The sequence below is a fragment of the Microchirus variegatus genome, assembly GCF_963457635.1.
Source record: "Microchirus variegatus genome assembly, chromosome: 4".
Taxonomy (NCBI): Eukaryota; Metazoa; Chordata; class Actinopteri; order Pleuronectiformes; family Soleidae; genus Microchirus; species Microchirus variegatus.
This window is the reverse complement of record NC_139805.1, coordinates 28,373,093-28,400,131: the sequence shown is the minus strand read 5'-3', so window position 1 is coordinate 28,400,131 and position 27,039 is coordinate 28,373,093. Positions and strand designations below refer to the sequence as shown.

The 27,039-nt window shown below is 39.7% G+C and overlaps 3 protein-coding genes across 3 annotated transcripts; 2 read left to right on the top strand and 1 right to left on the bottom strand.

The window, feature by feature from the left end:
* Positions 1-225: 225 nt before the first annotated feature.
* Positions 226-5,112, top strand: pycr3 (pyrroline-5-carboxylate reductase 3). The gene is made up of 7 exons (XM_083888508.1): positions 226-870; positions 2,093-2,186; positions 2,273-2,337; positions 3,021-3,200; positions 3,288-3,500; positions 3,799-3,891; positions 4,101-5,112. Exons 1-7 carry the CDS (start codon positions 424-426, stop codon positions 4,302-4,304), a joined length of 1,296 nt encoding a protein of 431 aa, XP_083744634.1. The 5' UTR covers positions 226-423; the 3' UTR covers positions 4,305-5,112.
* A 1,197-nt stretch (positions 5,113-6,309) lies between these two features.
* On the top strand, positions 6,310-14,999 carry eef1db (eukaryotic translation elongation factor 1 delta b (guanine nucleotide exchange protein)). Its single transcript, XM_083887898.1, has 9 exons — positions 6,310-6,392; positions 11,042-11,159; positions 11,817-11,888; positions 12,443-12,499; positions 13,167-13,257; positions 13,468-13,580; positions 13,673-13,885; positions 13,996-14,190; positions 14,861-14,999. Exons 2-9 carry the CDS (start codon positions 11,046-11,048, stop codon positions 14,897-14,899), a joined length of 894 nt encoding a protein of 297 aa, XP_083744024.1. The 5' UTR covers positions 6,310-6,392; positions 11,042-11,045; the 3' UTR covers positions 14,900-14,999.
* A 691-nt stretch (positions 15,000-15,690) lies between these two features.
* On the bottom strand, positions 15,691-26,535 carry LOC310926601 (E3 ubiquitin-protein ligase TRIM65-like). The gene is made up of 9 exons (XM_083888770.1): positions 26,505-26,535; positions 19,008-19,358; positions 18,777-18,872; positions 18,398-18,631; positions 17,669-17,828; positions 17,536-17,577; positions 16,979-17,029; positions 16,604-16,842; positions 15,691-16,290 (listed from the first exon to the last, which is right to left on the bottom strand). The coding sequence occupies exons 2-9, from the start codon at positions 19,341-19,343 to the stop codon at positions 15,991-15,993; spliced, it is 1,458 nt and encodes a 485-aa protein (XP_083744896.1). The 5' UTR covers positions 19,344-19,358; positions 26,505-26,535; the 3' UTR covers positions 15,691-15,990.
* Between the last annotated feature and the right edge of the window lie 504 nt (positions 26,536-27,039).

Sequence of the window (27,039 nt, the reverse complement as noted above, 5' to 3'; positions counted from 1 at the left end):
TCTGATAATAACCACACAACAGGTGAATAAATAACCATCTCAAACACGGGCGTTAGCCTAGCCGCTGTTGTTCACGGCATCGTGTTTGTGTCACTCCGTGTTAGTTTATGGTTGTCCACTCAGTGAAACACACATGCATTGTTTTTCTAATCTAATCTGTCCTGGATTATGTTCTCGCTATCCCTTAGGTGCCAGTAGCGGCGGCCGGTTTTCAGATGTTGTGGTTTTTAAGGAGGGTATTTTAACAGTTTTCTCGCATTTTTTTCACCACACCTGTGTTGAAAACGGCTAACTTTGTAGCTAGCAATAGCACAGCTGTGACCCGACTGCCATATCAGACATGCTACTTAGCCACCTAGCCGTGTGAGGATTTCAGCTAACGGTTGCTAATCGTCGAGCTAACTGGACAGCTCTGCCACAACAATGGACGACTCGTGCATGAAGAAGCAGAACTGGGACGTGAAGGAGACGGAGTTGTTTCTTGAAATCCTCAAGGACTTGGACATGAAGAAATGCTTGGACGGCAGGAAAGTGAGGAATAACACACTCTTTAAGGTGGCTCACAGGAGGATGACAGCTGCCGGCTACCACAGGTCCGTGGACCAGCTAAAGTTTCGTTGGAAACTCCTCAAGAGTGCGTATTACAAGTGCAAGAGAGCGCCCAACTCTCCGGCTCCGACCAAGATACAGGGCTGGTGGCGGTACGAGAAGACAATGGTCGCTATCATGGAGTCCAGACACCCGCTGGTCGGAGCTGGAGTGAACTCGGACAGGAACGATGAAGTGACAGAAGACTCGGATGGAGACGCGTCAATGCTGCACTGGCCGCAGCCCTGCCCGGACAATAACAACCAGAACCTGGATTTAATTGTAGGGGTGCGATGTCATGTCAGCCACTTGTCCATAACTGTGATGTAGTGTCTGGATGCATGCATTCGTTTGCTCGATGTGCGTCTGTTTTGATGACAACCCTCCTAACTCCGTGTTTATTATTAGTTATTTCAAGCTAGGGTTGCAACTATAATGATTATTTTCATAATCGACTACTTGTTTGGTATGTAAAATGTCAGAAAATGTTGAAAAGTATTGATCAGTGTTTACCAAACCTGGAAGTTATGACATTCTGGAATGTCTTGTTTTGTCCTTAAACCAACATTATTCAGTTTGAATGATTTCTTTGTTATAAGGAGTAAAGAAACTAGTAAATACTCAATTTGTCTCCTATTTGCAGGTATAACAGCTTCGTCTTCTTGAGGAAGACTTTTCTCAAATTTTTCAAGTGTATTTTATGGGAAATTGTGTCCATTCATTCTGTAGAGTATGTATAAGGTCAGACACTGACCCATCCCAAAGGTCGGGAGGGGGTTGAGAAGGTCAAAACACTTTAAACGTTTGTGGATTTGAAGACATTAGCTGTGTGGGCCTTTCATTCAGTGTGGATCAGGACATAATTGTGTTCACACAGCTGAAATAATGTGGTCACATGTTTTTCAAATAACCTCTGAATGTGGTCTGGGTGATCAGATTCTAAAAGTGTCTTGGGTGCATTCACTCCTGATCAGGACAAAATTAATACACCATGTATGAACAGAAAGACCAATTTACACTGCTTTGCTTTCTAAAGTGTCACAAGGTTACACGAGCAAATGTAAAATCTGATTTAGAGCCAGACTGTGTGACTTCTGAGCTGTTACTTTATTCCCTTCTTGCACTGTAAACTCTTTTGGCTAATGGGTGCAGTCATAAGACACAAAATCAAAAAACATGCCTCATTTGCCGCAGATATTACCTCAGGTCTGGAAATATAATTCACAAAATCTAAAAATCATTAACCTGTTGTTTCTTTACTGTTACATAAACAGCATTTAATACTCAAATTTTGAATTTAAAAAAGTTATGCTTGAATAATAACATCTTCAAAATACTTGTCAACTGAGTAAACGATTGATGGACTAATTGTTGAAGCTCTAATTGTATTGCAGCTATTATTATTTAAACTATATATCTATAGTGTGGTTCTGTCCTGTGAAACACACCGGTTGCATCCCGTTGATTTTCCCACTCTTATCTGTCCTGTGGATCATTTTTACAGATCAAAATGGACCCTGAGATGGACTCGCAGTTAAAAATTGGTTTTATTGGTGCAGGCAACATGGCCTATGGCATCGCAAAGGGCATCTTGTCTGGTGAGTAAAACACTGTAATGCAGGCAGAGAGCTTTATAAAAAAGTGAAGGATCTAACAGTATGTTGTCGTTTTTATTTTAATATAGGAAGTATTCTTGCTGAAAACATCCAAGTGAGCGCTCCATCAGTCAGGAATCTAGGACGGTTTCAGGTACAGAGCCATTCCATTCTGGGGGTTATACTTTTGTTTTTACACATGCCAATGTCCATCTTATTCTCATGAATGCAACAGTCCAGGAATGCCTTAAAGCAGTGGTTCTAAAACTTTTTATACCAAGTACCACCTGAGAAAATATTGAGCTCTCGAAGTAGTATCATTAACACCAATGTTAAAATATAATGTTGTAAATAGGCTGAGCAAAGTCTGCTAAGGTCAGTTTTCTTAAGATGGTGTAAATACAGAATGGAAATATACATTTCTATTGGTTAATTATTCTTGTCTTTCTACTTGTGTTCATCTTAGTTTATACTTTGCACTACATTTTTGTTCTTGCACTACAACTTTTATTCTAATTGATTTTTTTTTTTTGTTCTGTTTCTATTCGATTGTGTTCTATTTCTATTCGCTGTCCTTTAGTTGCTGCAACATGTGAATTTCCCCAGTAATCTCATCTAGTCAGCCCTGGTCAAAATTATATATTGTATATACAGTAGAATATTATTTCTGATTTTCCTCCAAGTACCACCAGAGGAAACTTGCATTCCACTGGTACATATACTAAAGTTTGAGAACCACTGCCTTAAATGAATTTCTTCAAATGATCAATATCACTGTAAAATGAGCTGATTGGATCATTGTGTTTATGTGGTATCACTTTGTCCACTTTCCTTCAGGAGCTCGGGGTTGCTGTCACTCACTCCAATATAGAGGTGGTGTGTGGTTCGGATGTGGTCTTTGTGGCTGTCAAGCCTCACCTCATTCCGTCAGTCCTCAATGAGATTGCACAACACGTCACAGACAGACACGTAGTCGTGTCTGTTGCTGCAGGAGTAACGCTCGCAACATTAGAGGAGGTGAGTACAACAGCCACAATGTAACTTGAAAATCTGTATTTTTGAGTAATTCTGTGAACCCCCTTTTCTGTCTGTCTGACCTATAAGCTCCTTCCAGAGAACACAGTCACTGTCCGCTTGATGCCAAATCTACCGTGTATGGTTCAGGAAGGCGCTCTGCTCTTTGCAAGGGGATCACATGCAAAAGAGGAGGACGCAGCTCTGCTTCGCTCCTTGTTACATCACTGTGGTTTGGTAGAGGAAGGACCTGAGGCCTGGATTGACATCCATACAGGACTCAGCGGGAGTGGAGTTGCTTTTGTAAGTGACCTTGAATTGTGTGCTTATACAAACTCACCTCAGTCCAACTGATCATAATTCAGGTCAGGAGGATAATTAATGTGCCATTTTTAAACATCGCTGATGCTGAAAAAGCATATGATGAATATTTTTGGTTATTCTTTTCATTTCAGAAATTGGAGGGCAACAAACAAATGTCTTGGATGTAGTAGCGAATAACTGCAGATATTGTGTAAAATAAAACTGTACGTTTAAACTGTAGAATTAGAATGTATTATATTTGCACCCTGTAATTGATGCATGTCACTCTTCTCTGCAGGTGTATCTGTTTGCGGAAGCGCTGGCAGAAGGAGCCGTTAAAATGGGCATGCCGAGTTCTCTGGCCCACAGCATTGCATCTCAGACTGTTCTGGTCAGTTTTACAATGTTTGTGTCTGTCTGTTGTGGTCATAGTATCATACACATTTGTTTACTATGTACGACTAGAATATAACACCTACAGTTGAACCTTGAACATATGCTCCTCTTAGTAATTTCTACTCTTTTTTTTTCACTGGTAGATTTGTGTCCACATGAGATCACACATGGACAGTGCTTTTAAATTTAATTTTGTCTTTGCAGGGTGCTGGGAGATTGTTGCGTGACACCGGCAAGCATCCAGCTCAGCTCCGCTCTGAGGTCTGCACCCCAGGTGGAACAACTATTTACGGGCTTCACATGCTGGAACAAGGCGGTGTGAGGGCATCGACCATGAGCGCTGTGGAGTCTGCCACCGAGAGAGCCAGGGAGCTCGGGCGTAAGTCAGCGGCGGCAAACAGAAAATGACGGCTGCTTCTCAATAACGGACTCATTGAACTTAAAGAAACAGAGAACAGAAACAAAACTGGAGATTTTTGCTCTTGTAGAGAAGTGCATTTCATACTTTTCTTCTCTCTGACCAGGATGAATTGTGTGAATGTGAACTTAATGTTGACTCTTAGTTACTTCTTCAGAGAGAGTGACTACTTTTATATGCACAACAATAATAATAAAGGCAGTCTATTGTATGATGCACTAAATGCCATACATAAATATTTGATTTTGCCCATTGTAACAAACAAGCAGGAGCGGTATTAGCTTGAGTTTGATTACAAATCAAATAATGGAGGTACTTATCTATACAGTGTAGAGGAAGACTCGGTCTATTATGTAGCATCAGTCAGTCCAAGAAGCATCTTGTGGAAACTTCAACCTTGCCTTATTGGCCTTGATTGGCTTATTTTGTGCATGTATTGTGTTGTGCAGAAAGGCTCTTAAATGTGTGGATGTATCTATATACATATGGTATTTAATATTTGGCTGGATGCAGCCTGGCACTTAAATTAGTGATAATGACATCAGAATGATTGCGAGTGCACAGCTGAATTCCAGTGATAGTTTCAGTCTCAGGTGTTGGATTCATGTAGAAAACTACAGTATTTACTATCTACAATGCCAAGTGTGTAGAGATGATTTACATTAAGTTTAATGTGGAAAGGACCACTTTGTGCATTGCCTTATTTTTTTTAATTTATTTAACTTAATTTATTGGAAGCTGTAAAGCAGTAGGTTGTCCCAAATATAGATGCATACTTCAGTCTCCTCAGAATGGTTAGGTCCGTGAGCAGAGGGAGGTGGTTGTTCATACTGTAGCATTGACCTTGTTGTTTTGCAGTTGGGTGATTTTGTGTTGGCTGATTCATCAGCTGGTTTCACATTAAAAACCTTAACAAATATGTTTAGTTCCTGTTTGTTTGTTTGCTGAAACCTTAACTGTTTTGTTTTTTCTAAATTATTAGAATATTCATATTCCCAGCACACTTTTGTTTTTGTAGAGCAATCTTTGTCTTGTTCTATCACTTAAAAAAGGGCCCTTTCTCCTTAATGAGATTTCTCACCATTAAACCTTCCTGTGTAACATTGTCTCTGTCAAAATGTCCTTGTAACTCTTTATTTATTGTCCTTGGAATTAGCTTTTTTTTCCCCATTATTGCTGCACACTATGAAAAAGTATTAGTGACACCTCCTTAATATAACCCAGCACCACAAAAATACAGCCTCCTAAATGACTATTAAAACAAAACCTGCTCCTAATGAGGCAGACCCTAATTTCTGATGAACAGATACGAGCCTGATCTTAAATAACTGTCCAACGGGTCATTTGACAGGTGACTTGCTGAGGAACCCACTGCAAGACAGCATGCTGTGTAGCCGGGACGGATTATGACACAGTGGGCCCCTGGGCACAGAATTGCAGCCCCACCCCGCACAGCTAAATATTTTGACCTAAAAATTAGGTCAAAATTTAGGTCATGAAAGGACTCATAGATTCTCCACCTCCTCCTTTCACTAGCCAAATGTGCTTTGTGTCAGGCGACACCTGGCTAATGGCAATAATAATAATATGAATGAGGGGAACCTTCAAGACATCACGGCTGAATAACACAGCTTTAGGGGCCATTTAAAGACTGAATAGCGGTCATAGGGGCTATATTAAGATATACAACACAACTAGTGTTATTTTGGTTCACGGCCACATAATAATATTGGGATGAATAACGTAGGTATTAAATATTGGGATAGAAGGGCAGAGGATGCAGGTACTTTAATAATGTTTAATAATGACCACTGCAGTAACCCCAGCAAACATCTCTGATGTGTCATATTGATGATTATATTATTATTATTATACTATGTCAGTTGTACATTCAGACAATACTGGACTGTAAAGGGCTACTGTGACACACGAGCACACGCACGCACACACTGCTGCTCTTTACTCCTTCCTCCTCCTCTTCCTCCTCCTCTTCGTTGTCACTCACGGCTGCAGGAACACGCTTCTTGTCCACCGGCCTGGTCTCACTCCTTCACGACTAAAAAAAACAATACACATCAGTAAGTAACTATCAGTGATGACTGTGTGACAGCCGGGGCTTCAGTTTTCGATGTCCTGTCAAAAGACATGACGGGCAAATGTGGAATATGTTGTGCTTCGCGGACAGCGGGGACTCGGCTCGGCTAGCAGGCTAGCTGGATGGGGCAAAGGGCTAGTGCTAACGCTAACTGCCTCCCCGTAGACACGCCGCGAGGACACCGGCTTCAGTGACCGGCGCTGACGTGTTTCACATACGTCAAAAATTATTTTGAAATTATTTTTGAAAAACCCTTCTTTTCATTCTGGTGTCCTGTGTAGTGTAATGTAATACAAACAACATAGCTACACATTCGTAGCATCTCATTTTAGCCAGGACCTATGAAAGAAAGCTAATATTAGCAGGGCAGTGGGCACACCTTGTCATGATGACAGCTGTGTTGAGGATTTAAAGAGCCTTTTTATGTACCACATCTTACACTGCAGTAGTTTCCCTTCCATTACACGTTTGTCAGCGTTTTTAATTCAATGTCTACTAAATGTGACCTTCCTTTTGTCCTTTTCGAATTTAATAGGATGAGTAAGTATGATGTAAGCAGTTTTATTGATTGTAAATTCCCCCCAAAAAACTGTGGAAAATCAATGTAATTTTAATGATAGTTTTGATTTGGTTAATGCTTCTGTTAAGCGCTTTGCTTACATTGTATTCTGTTTAAAATGCTGTGTAATTGACACTAGTTTTGTGTTCATAAACAAACGTATATCTGCAATACATTTAATTCCACCGAATGAGCTTCAGTGACGTCACAGATATCCGTAATTCAGTTTTTACTGACGTCACTTTTGCCATTCACGTGTATGTACAATTCATTTGCAGTTTCAAATATCTACAGTCATTATGTTAGTCATAATTCTAGTTCAAGATATCTTTTAAATATCCTCATTCTATGATATTATTATGAACTTTAATTGTAATATAGATATTTAAAGATATTATATTAATATAAACTTGAATTATGACTAGTCATAATGATGATGTAGATATCTGAAACCGGTATTTTCAGATTTTCAAACTTGGCAATTTAAGTATTAAAACGGCTTACCATTGACATGTACCATCATTGCCATGAGTACACATGTAGTTTATTTGTAATGGACCCCACATATACACTGTAGCCAGAAATACTAGTGCACCAAATGTGTGGCTAAAAATAGCAGTACTTTGAAGACACTACCAGAGTCAGAAATTCTTTATTGATCCCAGGGGGAAATGGCACAAGTGTGAATAAAGTGCTTTGGCCTAACAAATAATAATAATAAAAAAATGCTTATGTTAACCTTCTAAATCTATGGCTTATGTGCTACTTTGACAGCTAGTGAAACACTTGTACTTCACTTGACATGCATTGTTGTCCTCTCTGACTTGGAAATTGATAGTCCTCATGACTCCCACATTCACAAAAGGCTGCAGCCTCTGCTATAAACCGACTCACAAGCACAAATGAAAATGTCACAAAGTCGGCATTTTAGAGGATTTTGTTACTTACTCATTTGCTTGATTGGTATTTAGACTGAAGTGATTTTATGGGACTGCTTTAACGGCAAATGTGCATTTCTGTTGAAGCGAAGAAAAATAAATTGTCTCCAGAAATGATTGTTTTAAGCAAGGAGGAAAGTGTAGGCTTTTGTGGTTGTTGCCTGTTGTGCCTATCTTTGATGTTGTTATTTTTATAGAACTGTTTTAAAGTGTAACTTTTTTCCCTCATTGTGCATTCAGAATTTGACAAGTGAGTATTCCTTGAAATATCAACACACCTTGGTTGAGTCCCATGTTGCTGCTGTTCTTGTGTTTTTTTGTTTTATTGGTGTAACTGTTGGTGATCGTAAATATCTTTTTTTAATGGCTGACAATACACTGGATGAAAAGAAGGTGTTGAGCATTTGACTTAATTACTAGTTTGAGCTCAGCAACTTCACCAACAAGGGTGAGTAAAAGCCTGGAACTTTAAATCGGTGTCATCCATTTCAATGGTGTATTAGTCATCGGTCATTGTTACGAACATTCACATGATGAAATGTTATTGTATTAATTTCCTGTATTGCAACACAGTACTGTAATTTCATAACAAATAGCATGGCTTGGTCTTTGTAACTTGGATGAATCTATGAGCATGTCTTGAATGTTTTCAATATTTCCTTTTCTTAATTTGCATGTAGTGTGACAGATTTCTTTACTGCAAAGAGTTTGTAATGCAATTTGTGTTAAGAGTGCTGGTTGTAGCTTTCACAAGACTTATTTCAATAAGTTACTGTTCTATGGCTCTCTGATGATACAGACTCTAAAAGTCTCTGTAAAGCAGTAAAAAGCCTATTGAGTATTGAGGTTCGCCCCCATAGATTCAGATGAAAAACTCCTCTAGTCAGTAATTCATATTGACATTTTAGTCATACATTTATAATTATAATGTTTAGAATCAAATTTGTAAATTTACTCTTCAGGGACTTTGACTGTTATCTCGATTTTCATACACTTTTTTTTTCATACATTCTTCATTTGCATGGTTTTCCTTTCCTGCATGCCCCCCCCCCCATGTCCCGTACAAGCTCTTTTATAAAGCCATTCTTGGTGTCTAATGCTGATTAATTTGTAACTCTCTCTAATATCAGTCCCATGTGCCTCTACTGTTTCCTTGCGTCTCTCTAACTAATCCAAAAGCCTATACCTGTTTGTTTTTCTTTTTCTTCTTCTTCCTGCAATGGACCAAAGACGATGTCTCAGAAGATCCCCCAGTGCTCTGCAGCAGATCAGTTGGAGCCTGATCAGCCTCCCAACCGCTGTCCAGTGGACCGCTCTACGAACGCAGCTTTGGGGTGTAGGAACAAGACCGAATCGGGTAACAGAAATGGAGAGACAACGTCATCTTCCCCAGAGAGTGGCAGCTTGAATGGGGATGGAAAGCGCAGTGGGAAGAGCCGGCGCCGAAAGAAACGTTTATCTAGTCATGAGAACGGCACTGAAGAGAAGGTCAAAACTAAGACCAAGACTGAAGACAAGCCAGACAAAAATGGCAGCCAGCCGCCTGATACCCCTGCTGGTCTGATTGGCCTCAAGTCTGAATGTGCTAATGTGTGGTTTGAGCATAGTAGCTATGAGCGGGCTGAGAGCCTCTACCAGTGCTGGTTAGCTAGCTCGTCCAATGGGACCAGCCAGTCAAAGCGGTCACCTCCAGCCCCAGAGAAACACTCAACCTCTCTGTCAGCTGTGTCTCCATCCTTATCAGGTCCTGATTGTCACCATAGAGATCTGGTGGCTTGTCACCATGTTGTCCAGGCGGTGTGGGTGAACAAGGCTACCTTTGACCAAGCAGAAAGCCACTTTGTTGAAGAATCCATGCAGCGCTCCATTCCTAACTCTCTGGATCTCCAGTTCCCACCCAACCGCTCCACTGCACACAGAACACCCGATGAAGGATATCAGTCTCTAGCTCCAACTCCTGCCACCCCTGGAGTCCAGCAGGCAGCTGTCACACCAACTAATCGACAGTCGAGTAATGGACTGCCACGCATCCCTGTGGAATTACTTCAAGATGTTTGGCTGGAGAAACCACAATATGACCGGGCTGAGGCAACCTTTTATCAGAATCTGTGCAGCAACAATTCCTCAAAACGCTCCAGCTGCACCTCCACATCCAGAAGCACTGACCACCCCCAAAGCCTTGTAGAAGAGGAAGATGAAGAAGAGGGTGAGGAGGTATTAGTAGTGGAGGAAAAACGGGTGGTCCAGCAGAGTAAAGCAGAAATCTTTCATGCTCTGCACCCGATCCAAGAAGAAGAGGAGCCACCTGAAGTCACAGAAAAAGAAATATCAGGGGCCGGCGTCAGCTACTTCCTCCATCCAGACAGCGAGCAGGTGTGGCTGGACAAGTGGCGGTATGATGCTGCCGAGAGCCGATTCCATGGCTTCAGGTGTGATAAAGCGTCGGGGGTGAAGAAGAAGAAAGGCCGGAGGCCAGAAGTTGATGTGGCGTCACTTACCGCCACCACCCCACTGAGGGACAAGTATGACCAAACTGGGAGAATGAAGGGGCTCCTGATGTTTCACTTCATTGACATTTAATTTTCTCATGAGTTTAATTTTTCATGTGGAGGTTTTTCTTTGTTCATTTCTAGTCATGTTTTGTCATTTGTTGTGGATTTCTTTTTTTTTGCAGTTTTACTTTTATTCAAAGTTTATCTTGTAAGTGTGTTGGGGATAGTATCTTTGTAGAAAGTGTAGATAAAGCATATATCAAATTATTATTTTATGGATATAAAATTGAAGATTTTACAGTTAAATGTGTTCATCCATTACATTTAACAGGGTATTAATGTGGTACTAATACTGTAGTGTTTTTTTTTTTAATTAATAAATGAAAACCCACAAATGTGGTTATTTAAACCGCATTTGTAATGGTTCAGAATTTTCTAAACAGGCCACATATACGACCATCAGTCACAACAAATAATTAACCACTTTTAATGATGTGGCCGGTCGACATAGATCATGCAATTTTAATTATAGTTGGGTCTAATACAATTTACTGTTCTTTATTCCATTTTTCTTCTTCCTTTGTCCTTCTCATACATCCCTCTCCTTCCTGATTCTCTCTCTCTCCCTCTCTCTCTTCTGTAGCACCATGAGCTCCGGCGACTTTCTGGCCCAGGAAAAGATCTGGTTCGACAAACCTCGATTTGACGAGGCAGAGAGACGTTTCTATGAACGTATGGATGGCCCCTCACAACCAGCACAGGTTGGTAACTGCACAAGTTTTTGTTTGCTGTAAGACCTGTATTACAGTAAGTGTGAAGTGAACATGGAGTCCATCAACCTCTCAAAGTTGTCTGAGGTATTCATGTACATCTGAATACATGGAGTCTCCAGAAAATCCATGCATTCATTCTCTTTAAGGGCTGCAACGACTAATGGATAACTAAATGAATCGTCAAATAATTTTATAATCAATTGTTTTTTTAAGAATTAAAACAAGTTCTCAGATGTTTTCAGCTTCTTGATGGTGAATATTTTCTGGTGAATAAATCATTGACTGAATAAATTTGGTTTGTGGACAAAACAAGACACTTAAAAACATCATTATTTTGAGGTTTGAAAAATGACGGTCAACATTTTCTGGTATTTTATGGACCAAGCAATTACTTGATGAATTGAGAAATTAATTGATGATGAATATAATCTTGAGTTGCAGCTCTTATGTTCATCTCCCTTCAGTGTTTTTTTTTTTTTTTTTTTTAAGTCATGGACAGAGTAGCAGTATACATTTTAAAGTCTTTCCACACTGCACACAAAACGTGTTTAGTTGATGCTATTGTTCATTTGGTCTATCCTTTACTTCTATATCTGAATTCTGAAAGTTAAGGTGAAGACTTGACCTCTGTTCATTTTCTTCAAGGATGCTGGACCAAACACCATTCTGCAAGACATTGCACGGGCCCGGGAAAACATCCAGAAATCTCTAGCAGGAGTAAGTTTGTATCCGAGTTGTAGTCATGTGTATTACATGTAAGTTAAATGTCAGACAAGAAAGGCCCCAAATGCAAAATGTAATGCAAAAAATATATCATGATTCATTAGATCACAAACGGTAGTCGGATATTTTACAAATGCTGTTAAAAGAACCTCTATATTATTTAATGAAAATAGTTGAGTTTTAGGCACTCCAAATCCATTTTTGGCACATCCAGATGTTTGAGAGTTGTCGTGAAGATCATTTTGGTTGCTCCTCAAACTTCGTTATTATTAGGGTTGACAAATGGTTTCAGTTTATTAATGTAGGATAAAGTAGGGACATGACAAAAGTGATTCATATAATTATGTGAGGAATATGTTAATGCGAGGTGGTGTGTTTGAGCTTTCTCCAACGTCCTCGCTCTCTGTTGTCCGTTTTGTTTTTTTGTATTGTGCTCCACGTTCCTAAGCAAGCCTCCTTCAGGTTGTTACTTCATTCAGTTCTGTTCATCTTCCCTCCTCTTTCTTGGATTCCCCCCCCCCCCCCCCCCCTTCCCTTCCCCTCTGAAGCTGAAGACGACACTGTGTCGGAGAGGTCAGACTTCCATGAGTCAACACTCCCAGCTTGTAAGTGCCAGCGGGTCTTGTGTGTCACTGGAAGCACCCGATGCTTTGTCAGTGGACCTCGCTGACGTCCGTGCTCTGGCTTTGTGTTCACTAGAGTTCAACCTTTAGTCAACTGTTGTGTTGAATAACGGTTTTGTGTGGAGTGTTGTAGACAGACTACCTGTTTATAAAGATGGATGAAATTTAGCAAAACAAAAATTGGCAAACTTATCCTGGATATGGACAACCTCAGCTGTGACTCATGACACCTTCTCATGATTTTTTTGAATCAAACAAGAAAACACTAGGACATACATTAGTGAAGAAACATACTAACATACTTTAATTAAAGTAGGTTTAGTCCATGATCTGCTAAAATGACCTACACTGCAAACAGACAGATCAAGGAGTTGTGGCATCCCTTGATAGCTGTCATGTCGTCCATCTTTTTATGCAGTTATTGAAGAAGTAGCAGCTTATCACCCTTGTCCACCTGCAGCTCCTGTATCTGTGCACATGCTGCTGAGATGGACGCTGGCTGTGTTGTGTTCACATCAGAAATCTCAGTGTCAGTGTTGGGTTTGACAAAGTTACTAACTCTTTGCGATGGCCTTTAAATGCCCCCCCCCACACACACACACTTTTTTTTTTTTAAACTAGTCATTTTCTCCCTGTCTCTATTGCGCAGAGCACGAGCAGCAGCAGTAGCACAGCAGACCAAGGAGAACTCGTCTCTCGCATCAAGAGCCTGGAGCTGGAAAACCAGAGCTTACACAAAGGTGGGCTTTTTTAATCATCCATCATCAAAAATGTATTCTTTTTTTTCCCTCCTTACTCACTGGCCGTTAGTCAGATTGCCCGAAGACTTTGGATATGGGTTGAGCATGACCGGATGGTGTGCATCTTAGGAATTTTAGTTTTCACTGATTTATCATGCTGCACCAGGCAGGCAGCGGCTCATCAGCTCATCATGGTACCTGTTTCTTTAGTGGTCGACGACTTGAGGACAGCACTTTCCAAGCTAGAATGTCGAGTTGAGGTTCTGGAGAAAACTCCTGCGCCTGTGACGTCGGCTCCCACTCCTTCAGTTCCCTACACAAACGTGAGTCTCTTCAGCATTTACTGATAACTTCCTTTACTTTTATTTTGCCAGCGAGAAAGTGCTGTTTTATTAACCAAGCTTTCCCCTTTCAGGGCACTTCTGTCCCGCAAAAGACCAGCGCTCCAGTTAAAGAAGGCGAAGACGAGGAGGAGGAGGAAGATGATGATGATGTTGACCTGTTTGGCAGCGATGAAGATGATGAGGCAGAACAACTGAAAGAGCAGAGACTGAAAGCGTATGCAGAGAAGAAAGCCAAGAAGCCCACCATCATTGCCAAATCCTCAATCTTACTCGACGTCAAACCTGTATGTTAAGTTGACGTCGCCCAGAAATGTTAAACCGAACAATACCCTGTGTCCTCCCGTTTTTAATCTGGTCTCTAATCACGCCCCCCCCCCTCCCCTGCATTTTACAGTGGGACGATGAAACGGACATGGCGAAGCTGGAGGAGTGTGTGCGGTCTGTTCAGACTGACGGCCTGTTGTGGGGCACGTCCAAGCTAGTTCCCGTGGGTTACGGCATCAAGAAACTCCAGATCGCATGTGTAGTGGAGGACGACAAGGTGGGAACAGACATACTGGAAGAGGAGATCACCAAGTTTGAGGACTTTGTAAGTACTTATTTCTCCAGTCACAATACAATACAGGCGTCACACACACATTCTTAAACAGCATTCTAAGTGAGTACACTTGCCCCTTACCTTCACCTAAAACCAGGTATTTAACCCCTAGAATGCCCTTAAAGGTTGTGAGGTCCAGCCTAAATGTCCTCACTAAGAAATGATAGACTAATACTTATATTAATATCACAATTTATTATAATTGATTTCAGATTGGAATATTTTATGCGTGGAAATGTTCAGCTCATTCAAGTAAACAAGAGCTTGACCTCCCAGTGTGACCCCTGTAAATGATGCTAACTTTGTCGTGGAAAATACACACAGATTGTTAACATGTTTTTTATTATTATTGTTATGGCTTATTATAAAGGCAGTAATCGGGTTTAAGTAACAGGCATGTAAATTCAGGATAGCTCGGATTGTTCTTGTAAGAGTGGCAATTAACAAGGGCTTAGGTTTGGTTACAAGACTGGTGGGGACAACGGCACAGTCTCCACACCAGCCTTGCAACCAAACCTGGGTAATGTTGACACTCTTACGATCACAGCAGCCTCAAACCAAGAATATCTTCCAGTGATTCTGCTTCATGCTAAAAATAACTTGTAAAACCAAAGTTAACATCCTGCAAACACATTTACGTCTCTCTTTTCCTCTGTTTCAGGTCCAGAGTGTTGACGTGGCAGCTTTCAACAAGATCTGATTCAATGGTGTCTTTTGTTTTCTGTCTTTTTGTCACACCTCGTTTCTCTGCTAATTTCTGTCAATGGTTAATCATGATTAAAAACAACTTGAGCACTGAAGCTACTCTATGTTGCATAAGTTCAGCTCTCCCAGGATCAGAAAATGGTTTTCTCACCAAGCAGGTAGTTTTGGTTTTCTGTGGTTCTTGTAACATGGCTCTCCAAATACAACTACGTATGATTCCAGGCAAACGGCTCAGTAGTGTGGGAGGTAGAAGTGTTATATGGGGACATTGTTTGAGTTGGTAATAATACACTTAAAGGTGAAGTAAGTAGTTTATAGTGCCATCTAGAAGAGAGGCTGAAATTTACAACAAAGAACTGCTCCTCTGCTCACCCCCTCCCTTCCCTGAGCGCTACGGTATCCGCAGCCGGTCAAATGTCGTCCTCGTTGTCTTTCTCAGAGTCAGCAGATGAGGTTCGTGAGGCGAGGGAGAGGGCGAACTACCGCGGCCGTAGCAGACTAAGCAGAGAGAGTGGAGGCGGGACTTCCGCTACAAGTAAAGCGACGCTTGATTTGTTCCCTCGCGTTTGTCCTTACAGGCTCCGGTAGAAACATGGCGTCTCGCTGCTAACAGTGGCAATGCAACCGCGGCCCGCGACCATGTTATTTTACATGACTTTTTGAAACCCAAGAAAATGAAACAAAAACTATTATACAGCGACTAGACAATGCAGGCGCACATCATATGTATAAAAAAGTGGATTTTGGGTTATATAAACCCATAAATACTACACAGTGTCCCTTAATGTTAGGCATTAGATGAACTTTATCTGTGAATGGAGCTACATATGTTAAACTAAACGATAATATATCAAGGTTGAAATCATTTGAAGGCACAGTACGTTTAACATTTTGATACAAGTTAATACAAATTTACTGTAGTGTGAAGAAGCTTGCATTATTTACACTCATTTCCATTAGCTTCACTAAAATGTAAACTATGATGCAAGCTATTATTATAACTACATATGACTACAATAACGGCTGTTTGAAATAGTAAAGAAATGTAGTGTAGACCCTGACAGCATCTCGATGTGTTGATGTGCATCAGTCCACGGTGCAGAAGGTGACGGTAGAATTGGCTCCGAGCCACACTGCCGGGTAGATGGGCTGGGTGAAGTGGGTTTTCAGGCTGTGCAGGAGGTGGACTCCTCTGGGTGTCGCCGCGTAGAAGCGGATCATTCCTGCGTCAAAGTCCACAAACACTCCGTTCCTGTTTGACACCGAGTCGGAGGGGGTCGCCAGCATCTGGGATTCATTTCCATGGCAGAAGGTGAAAGAGGAGGAGCTGCAGTTAAGGCCCCATGAGAGGAAGTTGTGTCCCAGCCTGCAGTCATTGGATGATCCCTGAGGACGTCAAATCATAGGTTAAAATGTGACACATGACGAGAACTGAAACACATTTGTTAGTAATTATTAGAGACGAGCCAGCGTCTCCAAGCAGACAATCACCATGTGCAACTTCCCATAACATTTTTCCGTCTTAATTTGGACAGAGCTTGAAAGAAGACTAACCAAACCTGTCATGAGCCAGACTGGCATTCTGTTATCAGTGTCTGAACCAAGTTCATATCAGGTATTTAGATTCTATCTGGGTCAATTAAGGGACCTGTCAGTTTCCTCCAATTACCCAAAGAGCAACAATTAGTTCAGGACGTACCTTTCTACCGATGCTCTCGTAAGTGAGCCCCAGTCCCACTTGTTGCCCAGTCCATTCAGCCTCAAAGTAGCTGCGGCCCTGTAGTGCTTCGCGACACATCGCCTGGCCCCATGAGTCGAACCGATCAGGATGGTCGGGGTAAGAGTTAAGTTGTCCGGTTCGACTCGCCACACGGTTCCCGTCGGTGAGAGAGAGCTCCCTGTGTGCTGTAAACGGGTCCAAAGACAGAGCAACGAAGTCTGCAGAGAAAGAAAAGAAAACATACAGAGGCATTCAAGTATTTTGGATTGGAGTCCTGGTGGTCAGACACTGACTTAACTACTTAGTAGTTGAGAGTGTTGGTTATTTTAGAGTGACGGATCAGATTCTACTCACTCTGAAAGAGTTCACTTCTGCTGTCTAAAGCCGGCGTGTCTGCAGAGACGGCTGCATGAGTCAAAAGAGAGAGAGAGAGAACGACGGTATGATTAATCTGTGAAGACTTAAAAATAGTGACGCATCATTTTCTCGAGGTCATAAGTAAACGTGAATCGTGGGATTTGTGCCGTCATTGTCTTGTATTTGCATTCACAGGTGAAGGAGAAGGAAACCAAAAGCATGAAGAAGGTGACACTACAAGAGAAAGTGATGCTGACATTAGAAAGAGAACAAAACTTTAAAATAAAATGACGTTAACTATAGATTAATCTGCTGTATATTAGTTTGCTGAGTGTTAAATGGTGAAAATATAAAACCTCTAAAAGACCACATCCATAAATCTTTTGTTTTACCCATATAAAAAAACAAAGATCACCTTACAATATCCAGATGACAAAGTACAAAGCAGCAACAATAATGAGAATACATCAAAACTAAAACCCCAATCAATACTAAAACTAGTCTATACAGTTTTACCCTTTTCCTCTCTTTTATCTTTTTGAAAATGCACTTACCAATGTTGGCCTTTTTCATCTGCAGGATGTTGACAGATTTCACTGTGTAAACAGGAAATCATTGGTCAGACTGGGAACAGATATCTCTTTGTCCTGACGGGGACATGGGTCACTAAAGAGGAGGAGAACAGACCTGCAGAGGTGATAGTTGGGAAATCTCTGTGGTACAGAGCCTGGAGCTGCTCTTTCAGGTCTGACACTGCTCTTCTCACAGGCCCGAAGGAGACGTGCGGGCTGACCGTCAGAGAGCCGGGGGCTCCTGCAGAGGCTGGACTGCGGTAGGACTGACACATCTGCAGAACAAATGGCATCGGAACACACTTAAAAACATTACTCCCGTCACTGCACTTGATGTCACACAGCGGTTAAATCACCACTGAGAAACCACACTATGGCAAAGTCGACCACAAGGTGGCAGGATAGCAGCTGTATCGAGCAGCAGCTTCATCTACACTTAGCAATTTTCAAAGTTAATTTGCTGCATAAATTAAAAAGAGATTTTCAGCGATGCTATTTTCACATAGATTGCAATATTTCACATGAGGGTAGAATTCAAAATGCTGCAGAAAATATGGCTTTTGAGGCATAATTCTAAAATGTGAATTGAATTTTCCAAATTGTTTGTTGACGTGTAATTAAAAATAATTTTAATGTGTATGTTTACAGCTCCATTTACACAGTAAAACAGACGCCCTGTGGTAAGTGTGAGTGCAAGTGAGTAAATACAGTAGGGTTAGACTTAATTAGCTGTACAGATTTGATTAATAACGTGAGTGATGGACTTTCTAACATAAGAAAGGTTTCTTCACAGTTGGGCCAAGATTTGAGCTGTGATTTCACCAGCTCTGGCACCTCACGTCACCTGTGTGATCAGGTTCTGGTCCTGACTCTGGTCCAGTGCCTCCAGCTCGCCGTCTCTCCTCCTCAGCTCTGAGATGTGCTGCTCCAGACGCTGCAGCTGGTTCTCGGCTCGAGCCACTTCGGCCTTCTCCTGAGCTCGGATCAGCTCCTTCAACTCAACGCGACGGCGCTCCAAAAACTCCAGCAGCTCCACGAAGATCCGGCTGTTGTCCTTCACTGCAGCTTTGGTCAGACGCTGAGGGAACCGAGCATCAGCACGGTCGTTATATTTCACATTATATTTCATTTAATTAAATCAATTTATTTCAGCAAAAGGACATTATAGTGTATATATGTCAGGTTAAATGCACTGTTAAATGTTCAGTGTTGCGTCTACTCACAGATAAGGAGCGCAGAGTTTGCTTCAGCTGCTGCACTTCCTGTTCACTTTCTTTGATTTGCTCTGCTAGATGTCTGCGTGTGATCCCCAAAAGCCTCTGAAAGAGAAACATCACAGCATTATAACACAAAATTAAAAGAAAAAAAGTCAATGGAAAAACAGAATATACTCCAGGATTTAAAAAGCAAGGCAGAACATGAGTTAAAATCTAAGCTGTCACCGGACTCCTCACCTGACCATCAGTCCTCTCGGGGCGAACTGAAGACACATCAAATGTGGCGTGGTCAAAGCCGTAGTCCTCGTATAGAGGAGGAGCTGAGGGACCCGAACTCAGCTTGAGTGTCTGCAGCATCTCCACCAGCAGAGTGTTCCTGCCCAGAGTGGGTCTAGGACTGAACGTGGCTCTACACTGAGGACAGCTGCACACGCGCTGACGGTCCCAGTACTGTGTCAGGCAGCTCATGCAGTAGCTGTGGCCACATGGGATAGTGACTGGATCCTTGAGGAGCATGAGACAGATGGAGCAGCTGAACTGGTCTGGGTCCATGCCGAGAGGAGCCTGAGCCATGATCGCCGGAGGAAGCTGGACATAGAGAGGACAGATGAAACGAGGGACACATACAGAGACACCACAACGGAGCTTTCATAAATGAAAACCCCAGAAAAAACGTTTTTCTGTATGAATAATGTAAAGTTCTTCAAACATTACTCCCCCCTCACACATTTGCATGCTGCCATTGTGATTTTGATATTATAATGCATTTTCGTTAATTTTTATTTAAATATAAAAACAATATTGTATCAATATGTATATAGTTTCATAGTTTATCCAACTTGATGAACATTTTGGTTCAGTTTCACTGCCGTTTTTCAAGAAAAAATTGTCAAACTTTGGACAAAAAACATTTTTTTCAAAACATTTTGGACGAGAGTATAGTGTGTTGTTTTTGTCAAATTTTGGACCAACATTGTTTTTTTCAATTGTATAGTATGGCATTTTATCACACATTTTATACCTTAATTGTTTTTTCCCAAAAAAATCATACTATACTATGTCGTCCAGAATCAGCAAAAAAAAATGTATTTTTTTTTTAGCTCAAATTGTGACAAAACGTCATACTATACTATGTCGTCGACCTCAATGTCATACTACACTATTTCGTTGAAAATCTGACCATTTTTTTGAAAAAACAATTTTGGCCCAAAACTTAACAAAAACGTCATACTATACTATGTCATCCAAAATAGGAAAAAAAATTGAATTTTTTTTTGCCCAAAATGTGACAAAACGTCATACTATACTATGTCGTCAACCTCATGTCATACTACACTATTTCGTCCAAAATCTGACAATTTTTTTGAAAAAATGTTTTGGCCCAAAACTTGACAAAAACGTCATACTATACTATGTCGTCCAAAATCGAAAAAAAATAATTAAATTTGAAAAAAACATTTTTAGCCCAAAATGTGACAAAACGTCATACTATACTATGTCGTCGACCTCAATGTCATATAACACTATTTCGTTGAAAATCTGACCATTTTTTTTAAATAAAAAACTATACTATGTCGTCGACCGCATTGTCCTTTTGAATAAAAATGTTTGGTCCAAAATTTTACAAAAAAGTCATACTATACTATGTCGTCCAAAATCTGAATTTTTTTTTTAAATTCTTTTTTTAGCCCAAAATGTGACCAAAACGTCATACTATACTATATCATTGAAAATCTGACCTTTTTAAAAAAAAAAAAAATTTTGGCCCAAAACTTAACAAAAACGTCATACTATACCATGTAGTCAAAAATCTGAAAAAATATTTTTTTCCCCAAAATGTGACACAACGTCACAATATACTATGTCGTCGACCGCATTGTCATATTACCCTATTTGGTCCAAAACCTGAATTTTTTTGAAAAAAAAACATTATGGTCCAAAATTTGACAAAAAAGTCAAACTATACAATGTCGTCGACCGCATTGTCATACTAAACTATTTCGTCCAAAATCTGACCATTTTTTTGAAAAAACAAATTTGGCCCAAAACTTGACAAAAACGTCAAATATACTATGTCGTCCCAAATCGGAAAAACAATTTTAAAACATTTTTTTAGCCCAAAATGTGACAAAACGTCAAACTATACTATGTCGTCGACTGCAATGTCATACTACACTTTTTCGTTGAAAATCTGACAATTTAAAAAAAAAAAAACAATTTTGGCCCAAAACTTTACAAAAACGTCATACTGTACTATGTCGTTCAAAATCGGAAAAAAAATGTGATTTTTTTTTTTTAACCCAAAATGTGACACAACGTCATACTATACTATGTCGTCGACCGCAATGTCATACTACACTATTTCGTCGAAAAATCGGACAATTTCTTTGAAAAAACTCTTTTGGCCTAAAACCTGACAAAAACGTCATACTATACTATGTCGTCCAAAATCGGAAAAAAATTTAGAACATTATTTTTTAGCCCAAAATATGACAAAGCGTCATACTATACTATGTCGTAGACCGCAATGTCATACTACACTATTTAGTCCAATATCGGACAATTTTTTTGAATAAAAAATTTGGGTCCAAAATTTGACAAAAACGTCATACTATACTATGTCGTCCAAAATCGGATAATTTTTTTGAAAAAATGTTTTGGGTCCAAAACGTGACCAAAACGTCATAATATACTATGTCGTCGATCGCATTGTCATACTACACTATTTGGTCCAAAATCTGACATTTTTTTGGAAACTGTTTTTTTTATGGTTTTAAGGTTTAGGAGCCTAAATAGCTCTGTTGGGAGAACATCAGACTGAAGAGCTGAAGGTCCCTGGATTCAATCCTGGGTATTGGGAGCACATGTCAAGGGGCACACAATGAATGCATTGTGTTTATATACAAAGTGTGACAAAATGCCATACTATACAATTGAAAAAAACTATGTTGGTCCAAAATTTGTATTTTTGAAAAAAAGATTTTAAGCCCAAAATGTGACCAAAATGTCTTACTATACTATGTCATCGACCGCATTGTCATACTCCACTATTTTGTCCAAAATCTGAATTCTTTTTGAAAAAAAATGTTGGTCCAAAATTTGACAAAAAAGTCATACTATACTATGTCGTCCAAAATCGGACAATTTTTTTGAAAACCTCAAAATGTGACCAAAATGTCATACTATACCATGTCGTCCACCTTAATGTCATACTACACTATTTCGTCCAAAATCGGACAATTTTTTTGAAAACCTCAAAATGTGACCAAAATGTCATACTATACCATGTCGTCCACCTTAATGTCATACTACACTATTTCGTCCAAAATCTGACAATTTCTTTGAAAAAAAAATGTTGGTCCAAAACCTGACAAAAAACGTCATACTATACTATGTCGTCAAAAATCAGGAAAAACATTTTTTAATTTTTTTTTAGCCCAAAATGTGACCAAAACGTCATACTATAATATGTCCTCGACCTCAATGTCATACTACACGTCCAAAATCTGACATAAAAAAAAAAAAAAAATGTTGGTCTAAAATTTGATAAAAACGTTGTACTATACTATGTCGTTTTTTTATTTCAAAACATTTTGCCCGAAATTTGACAAAAACGTCATACTATACTATGTCGTCCAACATTTGACCCTTTTTTGGGAAAAAACAATTTAGGTCCAATATTTGACAAAAACGTCATACTATACTATGTCGTCGAACATGCAATCATTTTTTTGGGAAAAAACAATTTAGGCCCAAAATTTGATAAAAACGTCATACAAAAAAAAATTTTTTGTCCAAAATTTGTCAATTTTTTTCAGAAAAATGTTTTGATCCAAAATATGACGAAAACTTCATACAATACTATTTCGTCCAAAATTGGACAAAAAACGTCATACTATACTATGTCGTCCAAAATTTGAGAAATTTAAAAAAATATATTTTTGGTCCAAAATTTGACAAAAACATATTATACTATGTCGACCAAAATGTGAACAGTTTTTCGGTCCTAAATTGGACAAAAACGTCATACTATACTATGTTGTCCAAAATTTGAAAAAAAATTAGAATACTTTTTTCGGTCCAAAATTTGACAAAAACGCCATACTATACTATGTCGTACTAAATTTGACAAAAACATACTGTAAAATGTGAGTTTTTATGAAAAAAATGGTTTGGTCCAAAATTTGACAAATTTGAAAAAAGTAATTCTTAGTGGATGCACAGTAGAAGTAGAAGTATCGATAATCAACATTTCCAAACATGAAAATGATGAGCTGTGACCAGAAGTGACTTTGACTTTGGAAAAAAACACCTTGAAGGGGTTAGTAAGTTGTTTCTGGTGACATCTGGAGGAGAAGCTGACATTTACAATTCAGAAATAAAAAAAAAGTCACAGTAATTACATTTTACTGTTCGTGTTCAGTCTGAACAAGAGACAGAGAGGGAGGGAGAGAGCGAGTGTGTGCCCACAGTGGTCGAGAGAAGAGAAGCTCCTCAAACTGAAGACGAGTAACAGACGTTTGTACTGATTCAATTCAAATTTATTTGTATAGCGCCAAATCACAACATACATCATCTCAAGGCACTGTACATAGACAACATCATGCTGATAATGATAATGTTGTATGCTTTTTCTTATCTGGTCTGTTCAGTAACAACAAAAATACAATATGTATTTATATAACTGTAGCATTTGTAAATGACAGTGTAATCTCCAACATCAGTTTTGTGTGTCCTGACGTGTCTGCATCAACACTGTTGTGGACGGTGCAGGGCTGGGTTGAACTAAACCAGGACGTCGGTGGTCACCCGGTCAAAGTCTCTGATGTTGACGTGTCCACTCACACTCAGAGTGTCGAGTCCTCTTTACGATCCTTGCTTGTAGCTCAGGGATGAAGGTTTAGGTCTTCTCTTCTTTCAGGACATACACGCTGTATCTGCTGGGGTTCTTCTACAGCATTCTGAAACTGTAATTACAAACATTTTAATTAAATATCCATTACCTATCATGACATACAACACTGAGTGAACATGTCAACAAATATCACTCATGTACAGTACAAAACAGTAATATAATGGATGTGTCTATCAATAACGTGAAAGGAAATATTTCAAATGTAAAAAACACATACATGTTTACCTTCCTTTGTTTTCAGCATTGTTCTGTTCCTGTGGACATTGTAGTCAATGCAGCAAGCAGAATTCTGTCTGACACTGGACGACTGAAGACGAAGCAGTTGATCTGAATGAAACAAATAAGACAAGAAAATATTGTAAATTTAAAATCTGACAGTTGAATGGTTTAGTACAGCTATGTAAAACCTGACAAGCATTTTTCTTCTGTCAGTTCTGACTGTGACGGTAAAGAGTCCGACTGATAACGTACCTTACACCCTGATTGGTGGAAGATGCTCCTCATCGCAGTCATCATCCTTCTTTGAAAGTGAGGTAAACCTTCATCTGTTCAAAAGGACATACAGTGTTCAGAGAACTATAGCTGTAAAATAACACCAAACTGTAACAATGAGAGTTCAACTTACACATTGTTTACAGGGTCAGTAAACATATTTCCCTCCATGTACAGCTTTACAATGTGCATGTCATATAAAATACTATATATACACTAATACAGGGCAATTCAGCTAAAATTTCCAGAGGGCCATCTTTTCGGAAGGCTGTCCAGCCAGTGGGCCGGTCAAACTCTGTACTACTATTTTGTGTTGCATGTACAGTAAACTGATACAAATATATACAAAATGTTATAAATTATTTAGCACTTATTTATTGAAATAGCTCCGAGTTTTGTGCAAAAAAGGTAAGTAACAAAACCACCAACATTTAGGTACAATACAATTTGCGTATAGTGCAAAAACGTTACAGTTACAGTACCTCCAACATTTGGGTATAACGGTCACAATTGGCTCTTACAAAATTAGAGGTATCAATATAAACAACACTAAGGTGTAATGGCCACAAAAGGCTATTTTTTGCAGAAATATAAGATACAGTACCAATAATATTCAGGTACAATTTCTACAGTTGGCTCATAGTGCAAAATATTCATAAGCTGCCTGCAATTACAGCTGTACTCATTTTGCCAAAAAGTGTCACAAAGTGTCGCAAAGTGATAGAAATAAGCGAAGCTACAGTTTTATTGGCTTTTCAATAATACATTCATTATTTATGGGTTAATGGGCCGCGGGCCAGTCCAAAGTGCTTGAAGGGCTGGTTCTGGCCCCCTGGGCCTTAAGTTGAATACATATAAATCACAGGTGTCAAACAGGCGGCCCGCGGGCCTGTTGCTCCAGTCCGGCCCGGGGGCTGAAATGAAACGATACCCGGAATCGGTACTTGAACGCATCCTTGTAACATTATCCGAGTGGAAGAGTAGGCGATTTCCTAATTTGACCTGAACATAGCACTGCGCGCAAAGAGCGTGATGACGTTGTTTGTTAACGTCAGTCAACACTAAATTAACTTTAAACAGTTATCTCAGTAAGGTATTGTGTGTGACAAATGACTACATACAAAGGCAACACTTTTCAACTTTCATATAAAACCCTGTGAACGATCGACTTCTTCTCTTATAAAAGATAACTAAAACTTCAGTAATTAACACGTCTGTCTCATTTGAAGCACCAGTGCTGGACAGTGTTGGTGCTACATGAAGACATTGTCTCTTTGTCAGTGAACTCTCTCACAGCTGTAAGACACAATAGGAATATTAAAAAAAAAAGCCTCAGTCGGACACATGAGCACACAGGTGTTAGCAGCTAAAGTAGCAGCTAATGTTACCTGCTAAGTGTGGTAGGGTTTGCTCAGGTACACAGACCCACCGGGGCAACAAGACTTGGTCGAAAAACTGACAATACAATACAACATAACATAACATGTTTGCAAAAGCATTAATGTTATGTCAGAGTAGAATATTAGATGAGTTAACGATGTTTACATTCAGACAGAGTTGATATTGCGCATGAGCAACTATAGCCATGAAATGAAATGCAAACACACACACTGCCCTGCGCTCTAGTTACATATATAAAACGACACATAACATGTCGAAAAGTATGTGAAATTACCTGTTCAGCAGAAAACACGCGACGTCAGCGTCAGCTTGTAAACGTGTGTCCCTCATCGGTGACTCCACTCGGTAACAGCGATGTTTACTCTTGTTATCTCCCGCGAACCCCACGTTTTTTCGGCACAGTATTTCCTTTTCGTTGATGACGTAGATTCAGGCGCTGGTGTTCTTTCTTCAGCAACACAATACATATGACCCCTCATCCTCAAAAACGCTAAAAACATGCCGCAAAACATAACTCCTCTCAGCGCCTGCATCATCTCCACAACAACTTCCTCCTCGGTCACGTGACATCATTTCTTCTTCGTGGCTGGAGGTGGATTTCCCAGCGCGACAAGAGTGGTGTTTTTTTTGTTTTTAATTAATTAATTATGCATTGCATAATTATTATATATAATCTTATCATACTTATTATACAGCGATCATACAACACAGGTGCCCCTTTTACGGACAGTAAATTCGAGTTTTGCTAGCTAACCCTAACCATAACCCAGCCCTACAAAATGCACCTTTAAACCTAACTAAACGTTCCAGAAAAAGTCTACAGTTATTTTTAACACTTTGATTACTTATAACAGAGAGTCTCGCTATCATTTGGTGGCTCGGTTTACTGTGGAACTGTTTTATTTTGGTCGTAGTTGTTTACTGACCTGATTCACTCTGCAGCGGCCGGAGGAAACAGGAAACAGTTACGGACCCGGAGCAGAAGCTCAGTTTGTGTTTGACTGCCACCTGCTGGCGAAACACACACAGCGACTTCATCGACCAAACAATTAGCTGGCGATGTTTCCAGCTAATTATTATAAATATCACACAGCAAACGCACTCAAAAATCTTTAATAACATTTTGAGGTGTTCATGTTTATCCACCAGGGTTTGTCACACAATAAATAAACTTAGAAGAAAGTAAAAACACAGTTTATCTTTAAGATTTAGTCACGCGAGCTACTTTTTCAGCTAATGGTAAACAAAAATTAGCCTCATTAGTGGAGGTACCACATTTAAGTTATTAAAAAATAAATGCATTGATAATACATCTACACTTGAAACAACCACAAACTAATTAAATAATTAAACATAACCATGATCTGCTATGACAGTAACATGTTACTTATACGCTGATGTTCAAAGATGTCATTGCAAATAGCTAAGTGAAAGTACACAAAGAGTTAAACAGATGAATAA

Excerpts from the sequence above, each read along its gene's own strand:
- eef1db (XM_083887898.1), top strand. The coding sequence starts at position 11,046 with ATGAGCTCCGGCGACTTTCTGGCCCAGGAAAAGATCTGGTTCGACAAA. Across the intron at positions 13,581-13,672 it reads CTTCAGTTCCCTACACAAAC|GGCACTTCTGTCCCGCAAAA; the intron begins GTGAGTCTCTTC and ends TTCCCCTTTCAG. Across the intron at positions 13,886-13,995 it reads TCTTACTCGACGTCAAACCT|TGGGACGATGAAACGGACAT; the intron begins GTATGTTAAGTT and ends TGCATTTTACAG.
- LOC310926601 (XM_083888770.1), bottom strand. The coding sequence starts at position 19,343 with ATGGCTCAGGCTCCTCTCGGCATGGACCCAGACCAGTTCAGCTGCTCC. Across the intron at positions 18,632-18,776 it reads AAACTCTGCGCTCCTTATCT|CGTCTGACCAAAGCTGCAGT; the intron begins GTGAGTAGACGC and ends CGGTTCCCTCAG. Across the intron at positions 16,843-16,978 it reads CAGAAGTGAACTCTTTCAGA|ACTTCGTTGCTCTGTCTTTG; the intron begins GTGAGTAGAATC and ends CTTTCTCTGCAG.
- pycr3 (XM_083888508.1), top strand. The coding sequence starts at position 424 with ATGGACGACTCGTGCATGAAGAAGCAGAACTGGGACGTGAAGGAGACG. Across the intron at positions 2,338-3,020 it reads GGAATCTAGGACGGTTTCAG|GAGCTCGGGGTTGCTGTCAC; the intron begins GTACAGAGCCAT and ends ACTTTCCTTCAG. Across the intron at positions 3,201-3,287 it reads CGCTCGCAACATTAGAGGAG|CTCCTTCCAGAGAACACAGT; the intron begins GTGAGTACAACA and ends CTGACCTATAAG.